The 22,486-nt window shown below is 33.4% G+C and overlaps 1 protein-coding gene across 4 annotated transcripts in view; it reads right to left on the reverse strand.

Moving 5' to 3' along the window:
* The window catches only part of LOC123714522 (inactive dipeptidyl peptidase 10), a 188,595-nt gene that overhangs the window by 52,080 nt on the left and 114,029 nt on the right, over window positions 1–22,486 (reverse strand). Inside the window, exon 2 of one of the 4 annotated variants that reach the window (XM_045668796.1) lies at window positions 19,735–20,075. The exons of the other annotated variants lie outside the window; for them this stretch is intronic. Coding sequence (XP_045524752.1) covers window positions 19,735–19,992 — 258 coding nt within the window. The 5' untranslated portion in view covers window positions 19,993–20,075. The remainder of the gene's footprint in view (window positions 1–19,734; window positions 20,076–22,486) is intronic. 4 annotated transcript variants of the gene reach the window in all.

The raw sequence follows: 22,486 nt of genomic DNA on the forward strand, positions 1-22,486 counted from the left end.
AAACAAATCTAAACACTGACGCGCCATAGATAGTGAATCTATACATGGCATAGTATTGCCAATATTAAATATAATACAACAATAATTGATAACTTAAACGTTTCACAAAGAACGTATGATTTTAATGACAAAATCTGTTAGCGTTAAGTACGGTTATTTTACAAGGTAATAAATAAAACCGGTTATGAACAGTTAAACTTTTAATTACCCGTAAAATGCACTCGCATTGATTAATATAACTATATTTTAAAGGCTTTTAACATTAAAGTCGTAAATTGTATTACGTATGCCTTGTTAAAATTTTAATAGCCATCGAAGCTTAAGCATATTATAGATTATATATAAATCAAAATATTAACTATGATATGAATAAAAATTACTCATCAACTGAAAGAATTAATTATCTTTTAAAACTGTTATGTTTTCTGTATGGAATCAGTAATAAGGCATGAAAATAATGTACAATGATAATACATCGGAGCAGTGTTGGGCGGCAGCTTGTGACTCTCATCCCTGAAGTCGCAGGCGCTAACAATTGTTCGAACGGTGAATGAAAACATCACGAGAAAATGAAACAGAAATCTGAGGTCCAGACCTAAAGGTTGTAGCGCCACTGATTTATTTAATAATCAAAATGTACAACCAATTTCTATGTTAAAAGTTAAGGTAGTTTTACGATTTGTATGCTGTTTGTTGTTTCGAGTTCGTGTTGTTCCACAGCGCTGGTCATTCTGCCAGAGACCACAGCAGCTAGTTTGCTTACTGCTTAGTTGTCGTTATGTTGCCGTGTATTTATACCTATTATAGAATAATTTATACCTATTATAGTATATTCTGACACAGAATTTTTTAAATTATTTTAATTGTGAACGGCTAAAAATTTTCTTTGTTATGATTACTAATTGTTGTCTACGTCAATACGTGATGTATAAAGTAAAAACAAAACAATTATTATTAGGAAAAACAAAAAAAATCGTCTTAATTTTTGAACCTGCTCTGTGTACAATTTGGATTTAAAGCGAACTTTTTTGGACGTTAACCAAATGTTTTAATATTGTCATATGCAATTTATTTGTGCAACGGCGACTATCAACCCGCCATACAGCGCAATAAACTTGATTTGTGGCTTAGGGATAATTGCTTATACGCCATATTGTCTGCCTGATTCTGGAATCATGTTAAATTATAAGACCTAATAACAACTACAGTGTGATTGGATATAACCTGTAGCTACCGAGTGATCCAACACGGCTGTGGGTGCTTGCAAGTTACGCCACGTAACATTTAAAAAATGTAACGCTATCAAAATATTTAATCACCTTCATAGAAGTTAGTAGTAGTAGTATAGATAACTACCGTGTCATTCACATGGAAGGTGATTATATTCTTAAAGGCATATGATGGTCTTAATGGCCTTTAATGGAAAAGTATTAGTACCATAAGTTTGTCAACATTATGATAATTAATATGACATTTGCATGCCTATTTATAGAGCTAATTGTGCGGCTTTTTTATAAGTAATTAATTAATATAATCTGAATATACCTTCTTTCTTTATTCTACTTTCTTTGTAAATGAACGATTTATTTAGTTATAAGATTTATTACGTTATCCGTATACCTTGTGACGTATTAAAACTAATTGAACGAATTTTCTTATTTTATTAAAAGTACCCTTTGTAAACAAGCATATTACAAATTAGAGGATTATACTCAAGATAAGAATGCTTCGAAACATGCCGGTCCAGCTCCTTAGGACAATCATAGAGCCTTGACGAAATCAAATTGGTTGTTGATCTAATTATATTTATTTTTTATTTTATAATACTACAAACTGTAGTTATTTTATTTTTATCTCACAGACAGTTTTTTTTTGTTACTTAATTTATAATATTCTACGGTTTCGATATTTGTAAATGTGTAAGAAACATGTATACTAACAATTCAATAATTGACCTGTATAGTAGTTTTATTCTAGGAGTACATTGACTTTAACTAATATATACAGATATTGTAAATCCTATTTTAAAAGAGTAAGTATGGAGCTTCTTGCCAATTTTTTTCCACACCTTTTGGAAGGCGCAACTCGAATTATCTTTATATTATATTTAACGTTCAAAAGAGTCATTTTAGGTGGTCTAATTCGAATAAATGATTTGACTTTGACTTTGAGTTGCAGTTGACTCAACTGCTGATTGAGTCCTGATTCACTTTTGTGTATGTGACAAATAAAAAGTTTGAATATAACAAGTTTTTAGTTGTATTGACTACGTTCTGTTGCGGCATTAGGTCAAAGACATTACGATTTACTCGTAATATTAGGTCCTTACATATGAAATTGGCGTTTTGTCGTACTGGCCACATTGACCTCAAATACCTCCTCTTTGGTTAGGAATTTCAAATTCAAATTTGTACAGCTATTTACTCATGTATTTGTGCTTTGATGTCCGTCATTCATTTGTTTTTTTCCTCTGTTTTTTCTGTTTGCGTCACTCATTTTACAAAATGGAATACTTAAAGTATCGCATTATTTACGAGTACGAGTTCCTCACGAATTGACTGAAGCAAACCGGCAAACGCGCGTTTCATTACTGAACCGGCACAATAAGGAAGGTATTTTAAACCGAATCATTACCTGTGATGAAAAATGGATTCTTTACGATAATCGGAAGCGCTCAGCGCAATGGTTGGATCCTGGCCAGCCAGCCAAATCCTGCCCCAAGCGAAAATTAACCCCAAAAAAGTTACTTGTAAGCGTTTGGCGGACTAGTGCCGGTATTGTTCATTGCAGTTTTCTCAAATCTGGCCAGGCTATTACGGCTGATGTCTATTGTCAGCAATTGCAAACCATGATGGAAAAGCTAGCGGCTAAACAACCTAGGCTGGTCAATCGCTCCACGCCACTGCTACTTCACGACAACGCTAGACCACACACTGCACAACAGACGGCTACCAAATTAGAAGAGCTTCAATTGGAATGTCTAAGACATCCTCCGTACCCCCCGGACCTTGCTCCAACAGATTACCATTTTTTTCGAAATTTGGACAACTTCTTGCAAGGGAAAAAATTTAACTCTGATGGGGCAGTCCAAATCGCCTTCACAGATTTTATTGATTCCCGTCCGACTGATTTTTTTAGTAAAGGGATCAATGAACTACCTATGAGATGGCAAAAGTGCATAGAAAACAATGGTTCATACTTTGATTAATTAAATATATTATATTTAAAAATATTTGACTTTTTGTTCCTCCCATACAGAACGCCAATTTCATATGTAAGGACGTAATAAATAAGTCTAGCAATATATTCTTCGTCGGTTAAAAAATAACAATCCAATGTTAAGTCGACTCAATGTAAGTGAAATTTATTGAATTGAGTTGTTAAGCGGATAAAAGCATTGTTAGACAATTTCCGTTGAAAAGTCTGGAAAATCAATTAGCTCGGAGATAAGACGGTCTGCAGGGAAATCAACGAGCAGCTGAACAATTATAAGCTAGTATTTTCAATTAAAATATTGCGCTTGTTACAAATAATTAATATTTTCGTATAATTATTAATACTCTTCCATAACTGTGTGCTTTGTGTGAAATTTGTCCTAAAACGATTAAGTATTTTAGATCTACATATACATTTTTGTGATACTCACACTTTTACCATCATAACATTTTTGTATCACATTCTTCCCAATAAATTATTATTAAACATAAAAGCTATACTTTTGTGTAAATAAAGTTTAACATAACACAGTAAATTACCTCGTCTACCTGTTGCGTTTATTATAAACTGTGATTGTAAAAATACTTTACAATATTATAAAAATGATTTACGACAATTTAAAAGTAAGTCAAAACGGGTTGAAAAGAATAAATTCGTAATTTTATGTCATCGTTGTGAAGGAAACAGGTCTGTGCTTTAGTTAACTATAATTTCACACATTTAGTTGGCAGTAAAAAGGTCAAACAAATATCCTGCGCCACGTTGAATTGTTGTAAGCTGCACTGTCTTTTTGGGTCGCCTTCACGTATCACTTCAGACAGCCAGAGACAGACGTGGCAAGATACCTTCGGTCTACAGTATAGCGCTAACATCTGTGAGTTTTTCGCAACTTTTAATAACGGAAAATTTCAAACAAAACTTTCACTACGCTAAAGAAAAGAGAATATGAATTTTATCGATAATCAAACTATTTTTAAACAGTGTTTGTTTATTCCGACGTAAATACCTGGCTGTATAAATACACATCGATCATGTAAAAGAAAAAATATCTAATGTAAATTAAAGGCAAAATTACATAAAATTTATCTTCTGGTCACATTCCATACAAAATTGTCAATTTCGTACGGTGTCATTCCCTGAATATTACACAGCTTTTAACGGAGTGACGAGGCTTTTGGTACATTAAGCTGCCGCAGCTATAGCTGGGTAAGCTGTAAATCTGTGCTTTCGGATGATAGATGAGCTTGCTTTGAAATTTTAGCTGGCTTGGGGGTTCTCAAATATTCAAATTTTGCATGAAAGGGTTGTTTTTCAGAACCTATCCTATATTAAGAACCGTACTGCCCGCGATTTTATCGTTATACAGGTGTTATCCGAATTTCATACGTACTTAAAAGTCAGAACTTTTGAACACACAGAACAGAAAATATGAATTTAAATACAATGTATGTAAATATGTTTCAACACAATCTCGAACTAAGCTAAATCTGGATTTCTTTGAAAAAATATATTTATTGATCGCAAAAAAGCTAACTAAACTAAGTATTTAATATTTTAGTATTGAAGTTAGCTTAGTTTATAATACTTTAAACTTAATGAAAGTAGCTATAGAAACAGCACATATTACGATAATTCCAAGGGAATGTCTTCTACCGTATTTACTACGGAGAGTGATCAGAGGAGTTGTTTGGATTAATACCTGCAGTTAAGTTTCATCATCAGACCTCGAGGCAGAGTACGAAATTCCACTCGTATCACCTCGAATTCCGTCGTTCCACTACTGCATTTCTCAAGGCAGTTTTTGCCTGGCCCGCTATGTGAAACCAGATGTCCACTGAAGTATATCTGAACCAATTTGACTTAGAATACTTCAAGATAAGAGCGTAACAATTAATAAAAGGCCAGCAATGTCCTCACAGCCCTCTGGTATTGAGAGTGTCCATGGGCTCACTTAACATCAGTTGAGACTGCTCATTATCAGGCGGTCATGTTCTAAAAAAAAATCGCGAGATCGACTGGACAGGCTTATAAAGGAGATGTTTAAATTAAAATGATTTAAATTTTCATAGCAATTTGTAGTAGTTTCAGTTTGTAAACTTAACTGTAGTTTTATAGGTTTAAGTACACAGCAAAGCGCGATGCATTAAAGCAAGTATTACGTATAAACAGTAAAAGTTATTTTAAAGTTATATTTGGTTTTGTTAGCTTAGAATATGTGTTTGGGCTTACAGGAGAGCTGAAGTGCCCCGAAGCCTAATTTGAACTGATGCCTAACAACTCACGCAAGGATATATTGCAACACACGTCATTAAATCAACTAATTCTGAAATACCAAAGTACATACTTGTTCTATTTTTTTAACAATTCATTTTACACAATTTACAATAATAATCTACTTATTTCTATAAAAGAAATGGCGCATGTGGTGGAATTTTGTATTTGAGACATGGCGGTTTACCGTTCATGTTTTACGTACTAGCGAGTCTTGTTGCACATATACAGAAAGAGTGTTGTTATTCACAGCCTGTGATCGAACCTACGACCTCAGGGTTGAAGCGACTAGGCCTACAATGCTATTCTCCACAATGTCTACAAAAGCATGACGACGTAACAAATAATGTTTTTACCTTATGATTGGAATCTTATTTTTATTAATTTTAATCGTTATAATTAACTAAGTTATTCCTTCTACAACCCAAAAATGCCAAATTCCTCGATCTAATACAAGCTATTTACTCAGTCGTACGTATGTATCGTATACATATAGCACAAATTACCAGTAAATCATTTTATGTAACTAAAAACGTTAAAAACGCCTTTTTCTTTAAAAAAAATTGTTATCTCTTATTATTTTTTATTTATTTCATTATCTTTGATTATTGTTATTTTATGTGTTTCTGTGTGTGTGTTTTGTTGCATGCATTACAACAATTCAACGCTCTTTTATATTCAATATATGATAAATGCATCTTACAATGTATTATACACATATATACATACATGTATTATTATATATTTTTTGTATAAGTAGGTAATAATTGTTAAACCTGTATTTTATGTTTATGTTTGAATGTGTATTCCATTTTTGGCTTTTGTGTATAATATAATTGTGTTAAAATTGTATAACGTTATTAGTAGCTGTAGGAAGACTGATAACCAAATACAATCCTCCGATGACATATGTCGGAATTAGCTAGGAAATGTATTTAAAAAAAAATCTACCTTACAAATGTTTTACACTTTGACTTTTAATAGTGCGTACAATACTTTTAAAATCTGGAAAGGGTACATAAATATTTTATAATCGTCTGCCCTGTACACAGGAACATTTTCCAATTAAAGAAAATTAGTGTTTTTTGGTTCAGCCACCTATAGTACCCATATACTGTAGTAAATTTAACTTCAAAGACAATAACAACAAAGTTAGTGAAAAGCTTTCAGCGTATCGCTAGGTATTGTTCAAACTGATTGTAGTTTAAAAGCTGGCTGATATTGATAGTTATGACTCACAGATATACAGTTAAGTATACCAATATATGTCATGAAAGCGGAAAATAAAAGCTGTCTGTTTATATCGTGATCGATATATTATACAAAGTCATAGTTTGTTGTGAGTCACGAAGAGCAACATGGATATATTTTTTTATTGAACTGGGACAAACGGACAGGAGGCTCACCTGATGCTATATGATTAAGCATGGTACACTCATGGTATCTCTCAATGCCGGGGATGTGAAGTTTTTTTTTTTAGAAACATTTTTTTTTACAAAATCCAAATGTTTTATTTATAATAAAAGGACGTTAATGGGTCTCAAAGAAGTACATTTCAAACTCCTTACATTGAACTGTTTGTAATTCATCAGTATAAAAAAGATTGGTAATGGGTAATAGGAGGCAAACGGGCAGGAGACTCACGTGTTAAGCAACACCGTCGCCATGTGAGTGTCCACAAGGCTCGCGTGTGTGTTGCCGTTCGTTTAAGAATCGGTACGATCTTATCTTGAAGGACCCTAAGTCGAATTAGTTCAGAAATACTTCAGTGGGTTGTAAATAGTGGTGGTGCGTGGCAAAAACTGCCTTAAGAAACGCTCAGTTGTGGAACGACGGAAGTCGAGGTGATATGAGGTGGAATTTCGAATTCCGCCTCGATGAAACTCGGCTGCAGGTATTGCAGATATATTTCATGTATTTTATTTCCTTCATGAAAATTAATTAGTTAAAATAAATAAAATACAGAAAAAAATGTTATTCTTTTAAAACTTAATTGTTGAATCGCTTTATTGTTAAAAAAATATATAATCTCTAATCGAAGGATTCCATCATTAATTAGTAGTAAAAATGCATATTTATGCCTTAATACATCTGCCTAATTTTGAGTCAAAGTATAGTTTCTTAGTGGAAGTAAGAGTGGAATAAAAATAGAGGATTTTTATTCATTCTTTTGTAGAAACTGAAGTTGTTTAAGTTTACTAGTTAAAACCCGAGACTTCTATCAAATTTTATTAAATGATCCTAGTCCTTGGGATTGATTGCTCCAGGTTAAACAAATTGTATGACTCAATGGCGATTAAAAAGAGTAGCGGAAAGTTTCTTGCTAGTTCTTCTTACCCGCTCTACGCCCTTGACTTCGAACTGGTAGTAAATGTTAATTTGAAATTAATTTAACTTCTTTTTGACGTTCATAAGTGTACTTTGTTTACCTATCTGAATAAAGATATTTTGAGTTTGAGCTTAAAAACATAATATGATTTTACTAAAGAATTGTGTATTTTTATTTAAAATGTTTTTGGAAAGCATCTAGCAATCTCTTTATAAATACATTTAAATTTAACTCGTAACAAGACAAACTGTATCTAGTTCGTTGGGGCTGAGGTAACTCGACGAGCCGGGAAATTGGTTTGTCAGGTATTTTATTAGCTTTTAAATTAAATACGACGATTAACTTATTTTCCCAGCTCTAGCGTAAGTTGAGACTTGAACTATTTTTCGATTGAAAAGACTTTTTTACAGCTAATAAAATTTGTGTTTGTAAAGTTTTCAAGATATTGTTAATGTTATAAAGAAAAACATAAAACATTAAAATAGCCTTTATTCGAGTACTACATAATTACATTATGTCCATATTATGTTTAACATATTGTAAGTCAAGTGAGTATGTTCGGGCAGTGAGAACCAAAGTCGGCAATACTCTAAACAGATCTATATACAGTAAACAACGCTTAGAGTGCGTGCGAAGCAGCTGTATTTTATGGCAGTCTCCATGTCTTCAGGCGTAAGATGCTGGAGCCATTGTTGTTCCGTCACCAATAATAATAATTGCAAAGTAAATATATTACATTTCAAAATTGCATATTTGTATTTCTTAATCTAGTTTATTGTATAATTTATTTTCTCTTTTATCATTGTAACGTTTTCCTTTAAATGTTGTGCACACTTGTCGTTGATGCATACGACAAAATACAAAATCTATGCGATTGTCTTTTTGCATGTCGTATGTTATCTACAAGTGTACCTTTTTAAAATAAATAACATTAGTACTCAAGCCCCGACGGAGTGAAGGCCTCCTCCATATTCTTCCACATGTCTCTCATCATCGATCCAATCCTTCTCCGATATCCCTTTTATTCCATCTTCCGAGTTTTCTGGTAAGTGTCCTCTCTTTTTCCTTTCCACTGGGTCAAGTAAGGGTCCTTTTGATCCGTTTCCACTTCCGACGTCTGTTAAGTTTGTAAGTGTATTGTATATATATATATATTGTATTACACCATTTTTAACTTTGTCTTTAAATTTCAACCGAAGAATAGATCGCTACTAGCCTTGGGAAAACTCAGTGTGTTAATGTAATTGTTTATTTAATTATTATTACAATTACCGTGTAGTTTTTTTTTACTTTTGTAGCCTCTCGCAGACCATAATCGCCAAAAAGCACTCGTAAATAATGTAATAAATGCGTGTTTATATTCGTTAAAGATATATTTAAACCACGTACAGTCTAAAGAGTTAATGAACCAGTTCTTGCCAGAAAACAGATGCCATTGTTGAAGTTAACAAGTCTAAGTAGACATAAAAAATAGCTCGAATAACAACAGTTTGTCTATATTACTATATGTGTCTCTACGACACGTTTCCGCCATAAAGTTCGGCGGCCATCTTGCGAGACAATAGAATACGGAGCGTCGATGTCACGCAAGTAACTTGTGTCGCGTAAATCTTTGCAAAGCATTATTTACAATCTAGAATAGAATATGACGGTCACATTGTTTGTAAGTCGGCAACATTGTGTTTAAGAGTACATATAAATATTGCAAAAATACCAGCCAAACGCAACAATAGTGAATACACAGATTTTGATTGCTTGTTTTGACAGAGTGAGGTAAACACATATTCACGTTTCTTTTATTTTATTACCAACTTCTCTATTACAACATCCAGGACTGAAGTCTAAGGCATGGGGGATGCGTAAGGATAGAAATGAATCATCAACATGACATGATATATTCTGAGTACAAAATATATGATAATGTAAAAAGTAAATATGAAATCCAGAATTGAAAGTGTAAAAGAGAGTAGGCACACTATATCATCACTATGTCAGGATACATATGTGTAGTACGTCGAACCTGCAGTTCGTACTCTGGAGTCTAGAGGGAACATCTAATGGCCTGATATTGATTTACACCGACATTTTGCGAGTTATGTCCATTTCGGTAACTTGAATATGCTGACAGAGTAAGTCTAGTAAATAGTTATTACAAACTGGTACGCCCTGTTATTCGTCTACTAGCATTCTCTGATGGAGACCCCTTTCACACACACCCACATATCACCCACTCTATACCAATTTCACTACAGTGACAGCTGCATAATATATGTTTACAATAAGCATACTGTATATGTACGTATAGCGTATCTATTAACTAGAAAGAAACGAATGGAACTACAACCCTTGCTTGGCCTCAGATTTCTATAACTATATACTATATAAGTGATCAACCGTTTGTGCCTCGTGTTGCTGATGCACTTTGCCCACTGCTGATTTTTCTCATAATATTAATTAATTTATTTAAAATTTATTATACTATAAGAAAAACAAATAAAATAAATTAACGAGCGATCTCAACCAGGCTATTTTGTAAGAAAAAAATATTAAGACTACAACAAGAAAAATAAAATTACTTATAACACAAAAACTATTCTATTACCAAACTCAATATATAATAATACAAAAGATGATAAGAAAATACGTGAATTGCAAAAGTCACGATGGAGCAAGATGGGATATGGTTAAGAAATGTTTATGTGGAAGAATTTTAAAAGAGCTTAGGGAGGTAACCAGTCGTATGAACTCGGGCAGCTTATGCCGCAATTCTTATTCCACAACTTAATGGCGGAGATTCTAAACGAATTGCCTATGAGATGGAATTTCTAAAAAATAATCTACACGAGGAGCGTAACATATAGTTATAAGGACCTGAGAATTAAATTTTTCAGATTTGGGAAAGGAGGGAGTTTTGGGTATTGATAAGAATTGAGTATAGAAGATATTAAGAAAAACACTTTTTGAACGGATTGAAGCTATGTCTTATTGATAAAAACTTATATTTATTTACATAATTTTAAATTTTAATTTTTTTCCGACGTTTCGCGTGCTTTTCAGCGTGCGTGGTCACGGTGACTGAAGGTTTTTAATAATAATGCATAGCTTCAATCCGTTCAAAAAGTGTTTTTCTTAATGTGTAACTGCTATGTCAACAAAAGACAATACTATATAGAAGATATTTCTATCTTGAAAAAAAAACTTCGGAGTTGAGTGCGTCTAGCCACGCCACTAAAATAATTAAATATAGTAATCTGCTCAGTAAATTTTGCGTTCATTCAATTTTGAGTATAGACATCAGAGCATATATTCAGAACATTACAAAATCGACACATTCACCAGTGAATCACATAAAAAGTTTATCTTTCAAACAAAAAACGTTTTATGAATGTGATAAATACAACACTAAATCCAGGTGCTCTGTGACGGGTTGATGGATGTTTTACAACCGGGAATCGAAGCCACGACCGCGGACAAATAAATAATGTGTCTTTTTAAAGACTCTGTTTATCTGTTAAACCAAATTTTTTAACTCTTTACCTCAACCAAAATATTAGAGTGATTTTGACAACTATTTATATATTCCTTGCTCTGGGGAACAAAGTCGTAATAGCAAAATGTATTTTTTTTTCAGCAAACATAAAAATATAGTCATGCTTTTATTAGATGGATACCGAGTACATTATATATACAAATATATATCAAATTAATGTTATTTTTTTCTTAATTGACGGTTTAGATCGTTGTTATTATATATTTTGTGTAAATAGTTAAAAAATAACTAAATCTGTCTTATAGTAATTTATCTAATTAGACTGAAGAGCAAAACCGTTTAACGATTGTTTCACTGTTTAAACATAATCACGGATGACACAGTAATCGCGGATTACGACGGCACATTTTGACGACTGTAATAATTTATTTCTACTATTTTCGCGGAAATATTATGACCTTGGTGAAACCTAGATATAATGTTACCACTCATTATTTCAACAGCATTGAGTTTTTTGATTACTTGGTAGAATTAGAATCTAAACTAAAACTATATTTATGGTTGTTGCGAACTATTTCAGGAAAATAAACTTACTTACTTAAATACTCTAGTTTTTTTATAATAAAATATTATGCAAGAACTGAAAAAAATTACAGTATCAACCTTGGCAGTCAAGAGAGAAAACAGTCGTAATAATGCTTTACAACTTTGTTCCCCAGGGCAGGCGCAATACTCTTTTTCTCTTTTGACTTCATCATCAGTAAAAAAACTTTTTACAAAGATACCTGTGTGCCAGCTAAGTAAATAGTTTTTTGGAACCATACATTTTTGAATATTTAACCATTATAGATACAACGAGTTTAAACAATATTTAATTTAAGAAAGAATACTGAAGGATATTTATTTGAGATGAGAGGAAAAATTCTTCGTAACCTCATTGAAGATTTATACTTAAAGATAAACAATCTAATACTAGATATCGTTTTGCATGACCTAGATCTGGTTATGTACTATATATATCCAACAAATGTTTTTACGTAAACTTACGCAAAGAAAATTGTATTAATACGTCAATTGGAGGCACACCATATCTGTACTTCTAGTGACTGTTAAACATTTAATATCTGTACTTTTAACCAACAATTGATTATTTGTCCCTCAAGAGAATTAACTGAAAATTAATAGCGATAAAAGCAACACTTAAATGATGTTAACGATTTCAAATGATGAATCTATTGGAATTGTATTCAAATCGTCGGCAATCAATAGCGAAATATTCAGCGAGCTGAACCGGGCAGTGGGCCACTTCAAATGCTAATTTTTGATCAAACGTTTTAGGCGCGATGCGTTCGCGAATTTTAATGAGACCCAGGTTCCATTGAAATAAAATATAACGCTCTACTGCAACAGTTTTACTACCAAAACAAAACGATGTCGTAGTTAAACGTAAGCAGTGTTGGCCTAGTGGCTTGAGCGTGAGACTCTCATCTCTGAGGTCGTAGGTTCGATCCCCGGCTGTGCACCAATGGCTTTTCTTTCTTTGTGCGCGTTTAACGAACATTTATTTGCTCGAACGGTGAAGGAAAACATCGTGAGGAAACCGGCTTGCCTTAGACCTCAGAAGTCAACGGCGGGTGTCAGGCACAGAAGGCTTGCCTATTAAATAAACAATGATCATGAAAAAAATACGGAACGCCCATACCTAAAGATGGTAGCGCCATTGATTTATTTTGTATTCATAGTTAAACGTGTGCAACTGTTTCATTATGAATGTGCTCTATTCTTCTTAATAACTTTTTAATAATAGATAGTCTTGAGTGCTTAGTCTAAGCGAACAAAATGATCACAAGGAAGATCTTCCACTAGAGAGACAGTAGGTTGTGTTGTTGGACACTTTGTAATGTTAAATATTCTTTTTAGTAAGTTAGGTAATGTGTTAATGTTGTGGTCCAATATGGACTTTGACTTTAAATATATCAACTTTGTTTTTTGGTAATCCAGCGTCGCAATCCCACTAGCCCTAATTGTTACAAGCTCATGCATTATACTATTCAAGCCAGTTGACAACCAGCTACACGTCAAGCCTTCCATTTAACATATATTAAAACACATCTACAACCGCCAAAGATTTTAACTCACGTGTAATAAAAAATGAATCGTATTTGTTTTTAAATATGTGTTTGATTATCTCGTTAACAGTGTTAAGCATAATTAATGACAGATCTTTCAAATCTATAAACACAAAGAGGCTGCATTCGTATTTAATAACTCCCGTCAAAGCGAAGTTTCAAACTGGGTATTTCTCGAAACGTCTAAACTTGGTTATTCGTGGACTAGCTACACCTTCCTCTTTTCTAAATTTAATAATAGTTTGAAGTAATTTGACGAATGGTAAGATAAATTACACTGAGAGAAGAAAAAAGAAAAAAGCTACAACATATAAAAAAAAACCATATATTTTTCCAGTCCAATAACATAGTAACGAGATGATTAGAGGATATTTATGAAGGTTGAATGATGTTCAGTCATGGCACATCAAGAGAAGTTTTGCATTAAACCTGCGACTCTCATCCTTGAGGTTATGGGTTCGATCCCCGGCAGTGCATCTATGTGCGAAACCGGCATGCCTAAGACCCAAAAAAGTTGACGCCTGTCAACAGGAGGATGAACAACTGCCTATTACAGATACAGAAATCTGAGGGCCAGACCTAAAAAATGTTGTAGCGCCACTGATTTGTTGGTTTTTGATGTTCAATGATGATTACTTTAGTGTTTTATATACAAACAATATAATAAATTATTCACACAAGAACTATTAAGGTCTAGTATATGTACTATGTAATTACGGTGTAAGCATTACTTTGATGGTGTATACATTATCCATTACACAATTCGAAAACCAACAAAACAAGACAATCAAACGATTTATCGAACCAAAAACGTATAAGTTTGCGATTGTTTAGGCGAAACCCGATACCAGTTCGCGATTCGGGGCTTTGTGTAAACTTTTCTGTCCTGAACGTTTCTTCGATATGAAGTGAAATTATATTAAAGAAACTTGGTTGAATACGCATTTCATTTTAAATTTTCATTAAAACAAGATACCGAAAACATTAATTAAACTTTATATATTGTAATTGAAGTGAATTTTTGTTTAAATTAACCTAAAATATTCTTGTTATAAAATATAGATTTTTGGTTAAATCAATGTATATTTAAAGTACATTAACACTATATAGTAGTTGTAAGTACTTCAGAATAATAATACTAAGGTTTATTTCAAGATAATGACAAAGTTTAAGAAGACAGCTTTTATTACAAATCTAAATATATAAAAGAAATTCGTGTTCGTTATACTATTTATGACTCAAGAACGGGTGAACTGATTTGGCTGAAAATTGGTGGGGAGGTAGCTTAGAACCAAGTGACCGAAATATATACACGATTTCTATCCTGTTTCCGTGGAACGTGAACTAAAACGTGGTATAAAAAAACGGATCAAACTGAAAAACTTAACATTTATCAGTTTAGCCGTGCCGATATTATCATATAATGCCGTGACCAAGACGCTTCAATCTTTGCCGACAATAAATAAATAATACCGTAAATTTTTATATATTTAAAAAATGCGGTTTACATCAAACTTAAACAATTCTTCAAGAAATATTACTAATATAAATCATAATTATATAATAACATTGATCTATATATAACTCGTCAAACCAAGTCAAACTAGAAACACGAGGTCCGGAGATACCGATTGGAAGAGGCGTGAGGCAAGGAGACCCAAGCTGTTCATAATGATACTTCAACAAATTTTCGAAAACCTCAACTGGCAATCGGGAGGGATAAGATTTGCGGACGATATTGTCTTATTTGCTGAAACAAGTAAGGAACTAGAAAATATGATAATTACCTTAAACGAAGAAAGCGAAAAAGTAGGCCCTAAAATGAACGATAATAAAACTGCTTCAAACAATACAGTATATCCTAACGGAAAACCTCTGGAATAAGTAAAAATCTACATATACCTGGATAAATAATTATCATTCGAAAATAAAAATGAACAACTTAAAGTAGAGCGAATTAAAATGAGCTGAAAAGGGGTTTTGGTTCATTAAGGAAATCTTAAAAGGGCAATTTCCCCTTAACCTCAAGAAAATTGTCTTGGACACTTGTATCTTACCTACTCACACATACGGCTGCCAAACGTGGCCTTACAACACAAAAAAAAACAAAATGCCAGAAAGCTATGGATGTTTTCCATTGCTTTGCTTACTTACTTACTTTCTTTGCATTTGCGTTCTAAAAAATAAGAAAATTACATAAAATTAAAAGCGAAAAAATAAGACAAAAAGCAAAAGTGATAGATGCCTTACATTATGCTCTGAAACAGAAGTGGCAATGGACGGGGCATATAGCAAGATACACAGATGGTGGACTTTGAAGACAACTTTATGAAAAGGACCAAGGGGAAGGAGGAGAAGAGGGCGCCCCAAAAAAAGGTGAATAGAAGAAATAGAAGCGGTAACAGGAAGCGAATTGAGAAAAAAGCCATAGACATGCCGCGAAGGGGTTCCGATCAACGGTACTGAATTTAACTAAGATATAGGAGGTAAAGGTTAACTAGATAATTAAAATAATGTGGAAAATGTAAAATATCTAAGCTGTATATTATCTTTTATTATTATTATATATAACTCGGTTTCGAGAAATTAGTAGACAAACATGGTAACGTACATTTAATTTTGTAGAAATTAATAACCTTAATCATTTAAACTCCGTTAAATTCTAGGCTTCCTAGGATATATACCACCATTGAGATCGCAGTTAATATGAGTCATTAACACATTTTGAATAAATGTTTATTATATATTAAATATTAAATACAAAACAGTGGTATCGATATTTTAGACTTATCAAAGTTTTCTTTAAAATTGAACAGCCAACTACCGAATATATCCAGCTTCGGATAAGTACTGTTTAATCCGTTATAATCGCGAAGAATTCGAATGAGAGCTGCCAGAACTCCTAGGTTGGTTTTTGCAGACGGAATTTGGAAAATTCTGCTGATTTTAAAACTTCGGAATGAATATAGGTTCCTTGTCGCTTACGCAATTAATCATTAACTTAGTACACTGTCATTAAAATAAAATAAACACGATGAAAAGTAACTCGTTTTAGAATTTACGCAAATAGTAATGGCATATGTTTTATTGTACACTAGTATTCACCCGAAACGCAACAATAGCAGCATTGTTAGATTTTTACGAGGGCGTAAAACGTTCTACACTAGTATGTCTGTTATGTAGCCCTAAATATCGATATATATAGCATTACATATTGTTGGCGATGAATACTGGCCATAGGATATTAGGTTTATTGTTTCTCGTATGAAGTGGCTTTGGTCCTTTTCCAAAGATTTCATTTGTCGAGTTAGTTGGCACAGATCCTGCAGAAATAATGTTACTTTGATGATGCCAAGATAATATGGTATTGTTCAATTGTTAAATTATCAGTATTTTGTAAGAAATAGGTGGCCACAGGTGCTAAAATATATTATCCTAGCAAAGTTGCTGCGTCACAGTGCGGGAACAAGAAAAGTTTGTGCAAAGTTCAGAGAAGGACCTTGGCCCAATTCGAGCAAAATGCAAGGCTGTAGATAGCTCACTTGCGTAATGTAACCGAAATTTATACACTACCTGTCAGAAACCAAGTCACTTTGGACAACATGGTGTAAAAATTTGAATGTTTAATCTATAGAATGAAAAACGATTTCATTTTATAAGGCCCACTGAAGTATTTTCGAACCAATTTGACTTAGGTTCCTTCAAGAAAATAGCGTACCAATTCTTAAAAGGCTGGCAGCGCACTCGCGAGCCCTCTGCCATTGAGTGTCCATGCGCGGTGGTATCTCTTAACATCAGATGAGGCTCCTGCACGTTAGCCCTCTGTTCTATAAAAAAAAGCGAGCTGTGGAATCAACAGGGTGGGAGTTTTTCCTGGGAGATACCTGTAATTGTTTAAAGAAGGAGGATACTCCTCCCTTAAAGGCCGACTACGCACCTCCCAAAGTGTCCATGCGCTGACTGCCCTTTGATATAAATATTTTCATACAAAATATTATAAAACTTGAATAAATTTCTATGAAATGATATTTTTTATTAGGTCGTGCATTTCAAAGAGCATAGAAGGTTTTCATTAAATCTCTGACTGTGTTTCATGTGGCCGAGTGGTCAGCGGCAATATGGCGCTTACAGTTTTAATATATTTTTAATTTCATACTTCAATGTTTGAAAAATCAGCTACATTGAAACTATTATGAAACTTGTAGGAATTATACAACAATGCATTTCAATATGGGTGTGTTGGTCTCAGGTTACATCTGCTGTGTTTGACCATGGCCTAGTGACTTCGGCGTGCAACTCTCATGCCCCTGAATGTGCACCCATGAACTTACTGTCTATGTGCGCATTTAAGTCGTTCTAAAGGTGAAGGAAAACATCGCAAGGAAACCGGCCAGACCCAATAAGTCGACGGCGTGTGCTAAACACAGCAGGCTACTACCTACTAGGCTATTAGATTGACAAATGGTTATGAAATACATATGTAGCGTATTTGTTAATTGTGCACATGGAAAGTAAAATCAAATCAAATGCTTAAATATTTTTCTTACTCCATTAATTTATTTTTGCGGTTATGATTTTAAACGGTCTTTCAACATATGTGTTATGCATGTTAAAATACGTCTGTATATCCTTTAATGCCGTAGCGTTGTAGGGTGCTCGACAAATCGAATAAAAGGAAAATTTCAAAGGTTTTCTTATATTAAATCTAAGATACATTAAATAGACATAGACATAACATTTATTACTAACAAAACACACACATAGAAACACATAAAATAACAATAATCAAAAATTAGAAAATGAATAATAATGGAGAGATAACAATTTTTTTTAAAGAAAAAGGTTTAATTGTGTAATGCGTGTGTGCTGTGGTTGTAATTGGCATTGGTTCAGAATTATGCTGAGGAGCAGAGTTGTTCCATAGCGCTGGTCATTCTGCCAGAGACCACAGCAGTTATAAATATATATACTTAAAATATAATGTTGTATATATTTACAACATTTTATGTATAATTGTAATGTATTTTAGCAAGGATTGCAGATATAATATCATGTATGATGTGGTGAACTTTAATCAATAAATCTCTAAGTTAGATTCAAAACTGCAGATAGTGCTTGAAAGTACTAAGCTGGGACTAAACTGCAGTAAGGCAATTCACAGTAACTCTAATTGATTTCTATTATAGTCCCAAGAGAGTTGGATTTAGAGTTGCTTAGTTCGTAATGGAACGCTAGTGGCTTCTACAATATTCCTCATTAGAAGACCTCATGTAATCTGTAATCTATTGAAGCTCCGACCAAGCTTCGTTCTACAAGCATGTCACCATCTCAAGAGAATCGAGACGATTTCAGTGGTATGGAAATGAATAAAAATAAGAGAGCGAAAGAGAAATAATTATTAGCGCTCTTTCGGGTTTGCGAGTTCCAGTTAATCATAATATACTTTACTGTGAAAATATATAACATATACAAACACTTCAACTTAAGTTTTATTTTTTAAATTAAGATTTATATATATTTTTTATATAGAACCTGTTCTTTACAGGTATTGAAAGGATTTTTTTTATAGAACACGGATAACGGTAATTGATACCGCCGCCCATGGAAACTCTCAATACCAGAGGGCTGTGAGGACGTTGCCGGCATTTTAAGAATGCGTAATAATTCCGTAATTTCGATTACGAAATTACGCAAATATGAAGTTCTGAAATACTTCAGTGGACCGCTGGTTTCACATAGTAGTGGTGTGAGGGAAAAACTGCTTTCAGAAACGCCCAGTTGTGGAACGACGGACGTCGAGGAGAATTTCGTATTCGACGTCCGATGTCCTCCTCGACGTCCGATGATGGAACTCAACTGCAGGCATTGAACCAAACAACTCCTCTGGGCAGTCTCCGTGGTAAATGCGCTAGAAGATTCAGAGAGTCCTTGGCGTTGCGTAGAGATGTGATCTCTAGATGTGAATCTAGCCGCTCGGAAAGGGATTGTACGTCGGCAATTCGAACCACTCCTTGTTGAATACAACCCAGTGGAAGGAGATGGTACTGGATAGCTCCTGCCCAGAGGTGAGAACAGTACTCCATATTGGGCCAATTTTTTCTATAGTTGAGCCAATGCCCGGAGTAAAGTACTGTCTTACTGTCTACCGTCAAACTTTCTTGGAGCCTCGAAGCCAATGTATATTTTCCCTTCAAATGAACTCGATTCAAATATACAATTAATTTATTTTAAAAAAAGTTTAAATTATTGATACAATATGTTTCTTAAAATGTTAAATAACTAGTGCCTCTTCCACTAACCTCTGGATTAATCTGTGTCGGCATCACAATCTTCTTCTGTGGAGGAGATCGTAGCACCACGTTCTCATCCCTTATTATTATCTGTGGTTCCATAGCCAACAACTTCTTCTTACATTCCTGCATTTGGAGACATTCTTTGTCCTTCTTCGATAGCACAGACTCAGAAGACGCATGTTTAGACGTATGCTTACTAGACACTTTCAAACTATCCATAGAAACGGTCACTTTTGCACTTTCCTTACCATTTGACGAAGCCATCTTGATTGATATAACTGAGAGCTTGGTTAGTTCCACGGTTGTTGCTTATTTAAACCGTTTGTGCAGAAAATTATTACATTGATCTAAGATTAAATATTACGTCTAGACTGTATTGAAGTACTAAGTTTAGGACCTAAATTAATGAAATTATTGCCAATCTATTTAGTATAGAGTTTATAAGGTCATTGAACTGTTGTGACTTCTAAGACACGTTAAGGAATGGTACTTAGGAGAAATGTAAATATTATAATCGCATTATAAATAGTAAACATAGGAATACCGCATAATAAAAGAGCGATAAGAGCGTCTAGCGTAATTGTGAAGGCTTTACGGGTTTATTGCAACGTTTGAGATGAAAGGGTGCTAATAGAGGAGTATAGCTGTAATAGGTACCCTCCTGACTCACCTGATAAGAGCATTAGCATAGCAACGTGCGCTCAGAGCGAGATATGCACTCAGGAATGTATGTGACACAATTGTAACTCAAATTATCTTTACTAGTATAAAGCCTTGGAAAAAGGTGTTTTCATTTATTTATTTATTTACTTACAGACTATGCCAATAGGATAATATCGAGAACAAATAAAATATAATATTAAAGACATAATGAGAATTAATTCTGCTAACACATAATTATGTCGATAGTGTCGGAGACAGCATTCAGTAGTCGTAAGTCACAATAGACTGTAAGTCCCGACTGTTTTCCAATTTTTTGTACCCCACCATCCCCAAGACAAATATTGGGTACATTATTTTATACTAACACAGCAAGTAGCGAGCATTTTTATATCAAATAATGTTAATCACTGCATAAATCAAAAAGTAAAGTGTGAGCTTGTTAAGGTACCGAATCAATCATTCACGTGCCATTGTAATTTAACTAATACATATTCGGTTTTAGTAAATACGTTCCGATACGATAGTTTTAATAATATATTTATATTGGATGAAAACAATGGTTTGTTCCTATTTAACTTATACAGACAAGTGATAAACTTTTCACGTGTTCCTAATCTAATTAATGCAGAAGGGTGCTTTGATCTTAAGTATTTACAGTCAAAATAAGAAGAAAAAAAATAACTGTTTCTAAATTTCTAAAACCTTTCATCTTGATTGAAATCTTTCACACACCCAAAGCTTTAGTTTTATTTTGTTTACTTCTTTAGTTTAGCCATAGTATGTAGTCATGGTTTGGTATATCAGGACTCCTATATGACCCTATAGGCACCAGCCACTAACAAAGATGGCCTCACATACCTGCAGCGTGTAAACCTCTAAAATTCGATATTGTATTGCAAACATAAATGCGTATAGTTATTTTCATTAATATCTCTTTGAATTTTCGACCAACATCGTAATCGTATGGTAGAGTGCAAAATTTGATAGATTATTTTATCAAAATCACGAAAATATTTTTGTACACGAGAAGGCTATTAACGCGAGTCGTTCAATAAATCAAATGTGCTGATACCGTTACACTTTACGCCGTCAATCTATCAACATTCCATCAACGTTTGTATTATCAAGATTGTTAACAAGTGTATTTATTTTAGCACAAAGAGATGCTGGCCATTCACTCTGCATAATATTATGCATGTGTGTAATTTTAATTATGTAGCGTTAGTATATACAATGTATGGTTACCAAATACATAATTTTTTATATAACTTTGTATCTGTATTAATAAAAGTTTAATTATTGATAGATTGGTGAGGACCATTTTTTTACTTGGTGCATCGTGAAGAATTACGATATGTATTTATTTTTCTTTATTTATACTTTGTTACCATAATATACATAATTATACAAACAAAAAGTAAATAGGTTACATAACTTATTAGGCAACAGGCGGCCTTACCGCTAACAGCGATTTCTTCCAGGCAACCCATTAGGGTTAATGGGAGAATAAAAAAAGACACACCTACAGAGGGTAAAGTAGAAGAAGTGCATAATATATATATAAGGTTAATTGGCTCACAATTAATATATATAAGTAGTAGCTAATTACGAGGCGAGACAGAAGAAAAATGATCAAAAAGAAGATTTTTAAATAAATTTAGAGACTGAGCTCGTCTAATATCAATTGGTAAGGAATTTTCAAAGAAGGATACTTTGCACAGTGAAGGAGGAGTGATGGAAATCAGTTTTATTAATAGGAGTTTCAAGAATTAGATTATCTAAGGAACGCAAATTTACCGCCAGAGAGGTACATAAAAAATATTTACTCACTTTACAAACATTAGTATGATAATGCACATACAAACAATGTATTAGCGGCTAGACGGGGTTCAAAGGTAATTTTGGAAAGTTCTCATGCCGATGGTGAAATGTTCAATACGCAATAATAATATTAAATAATAACATACTTTTTAATTAGCGGTCGAAAAGAAGTCCTAAGCTGCAGTGTTGCTTAACTGGTACAATTTTAAAACTTGATTAAATTATCTTAAATCTATTTTGATTATGAAAACTGTACCCTTTCATAAAATGATAT

This window comes from Pieris brassicae, chromosome 9 (genome assembly GCF_905147105.1).
Source record: "Pieris brassicae chromosome 9, ilPieBrab1.1, whole genome shotgun sequence".
NCBI classification, from domain to species: Eukaryota; Metazoa; Arthropoda; class Insecta; order Lepidoptera; family Pieridae; genus Pieris; species Pieris brassicae.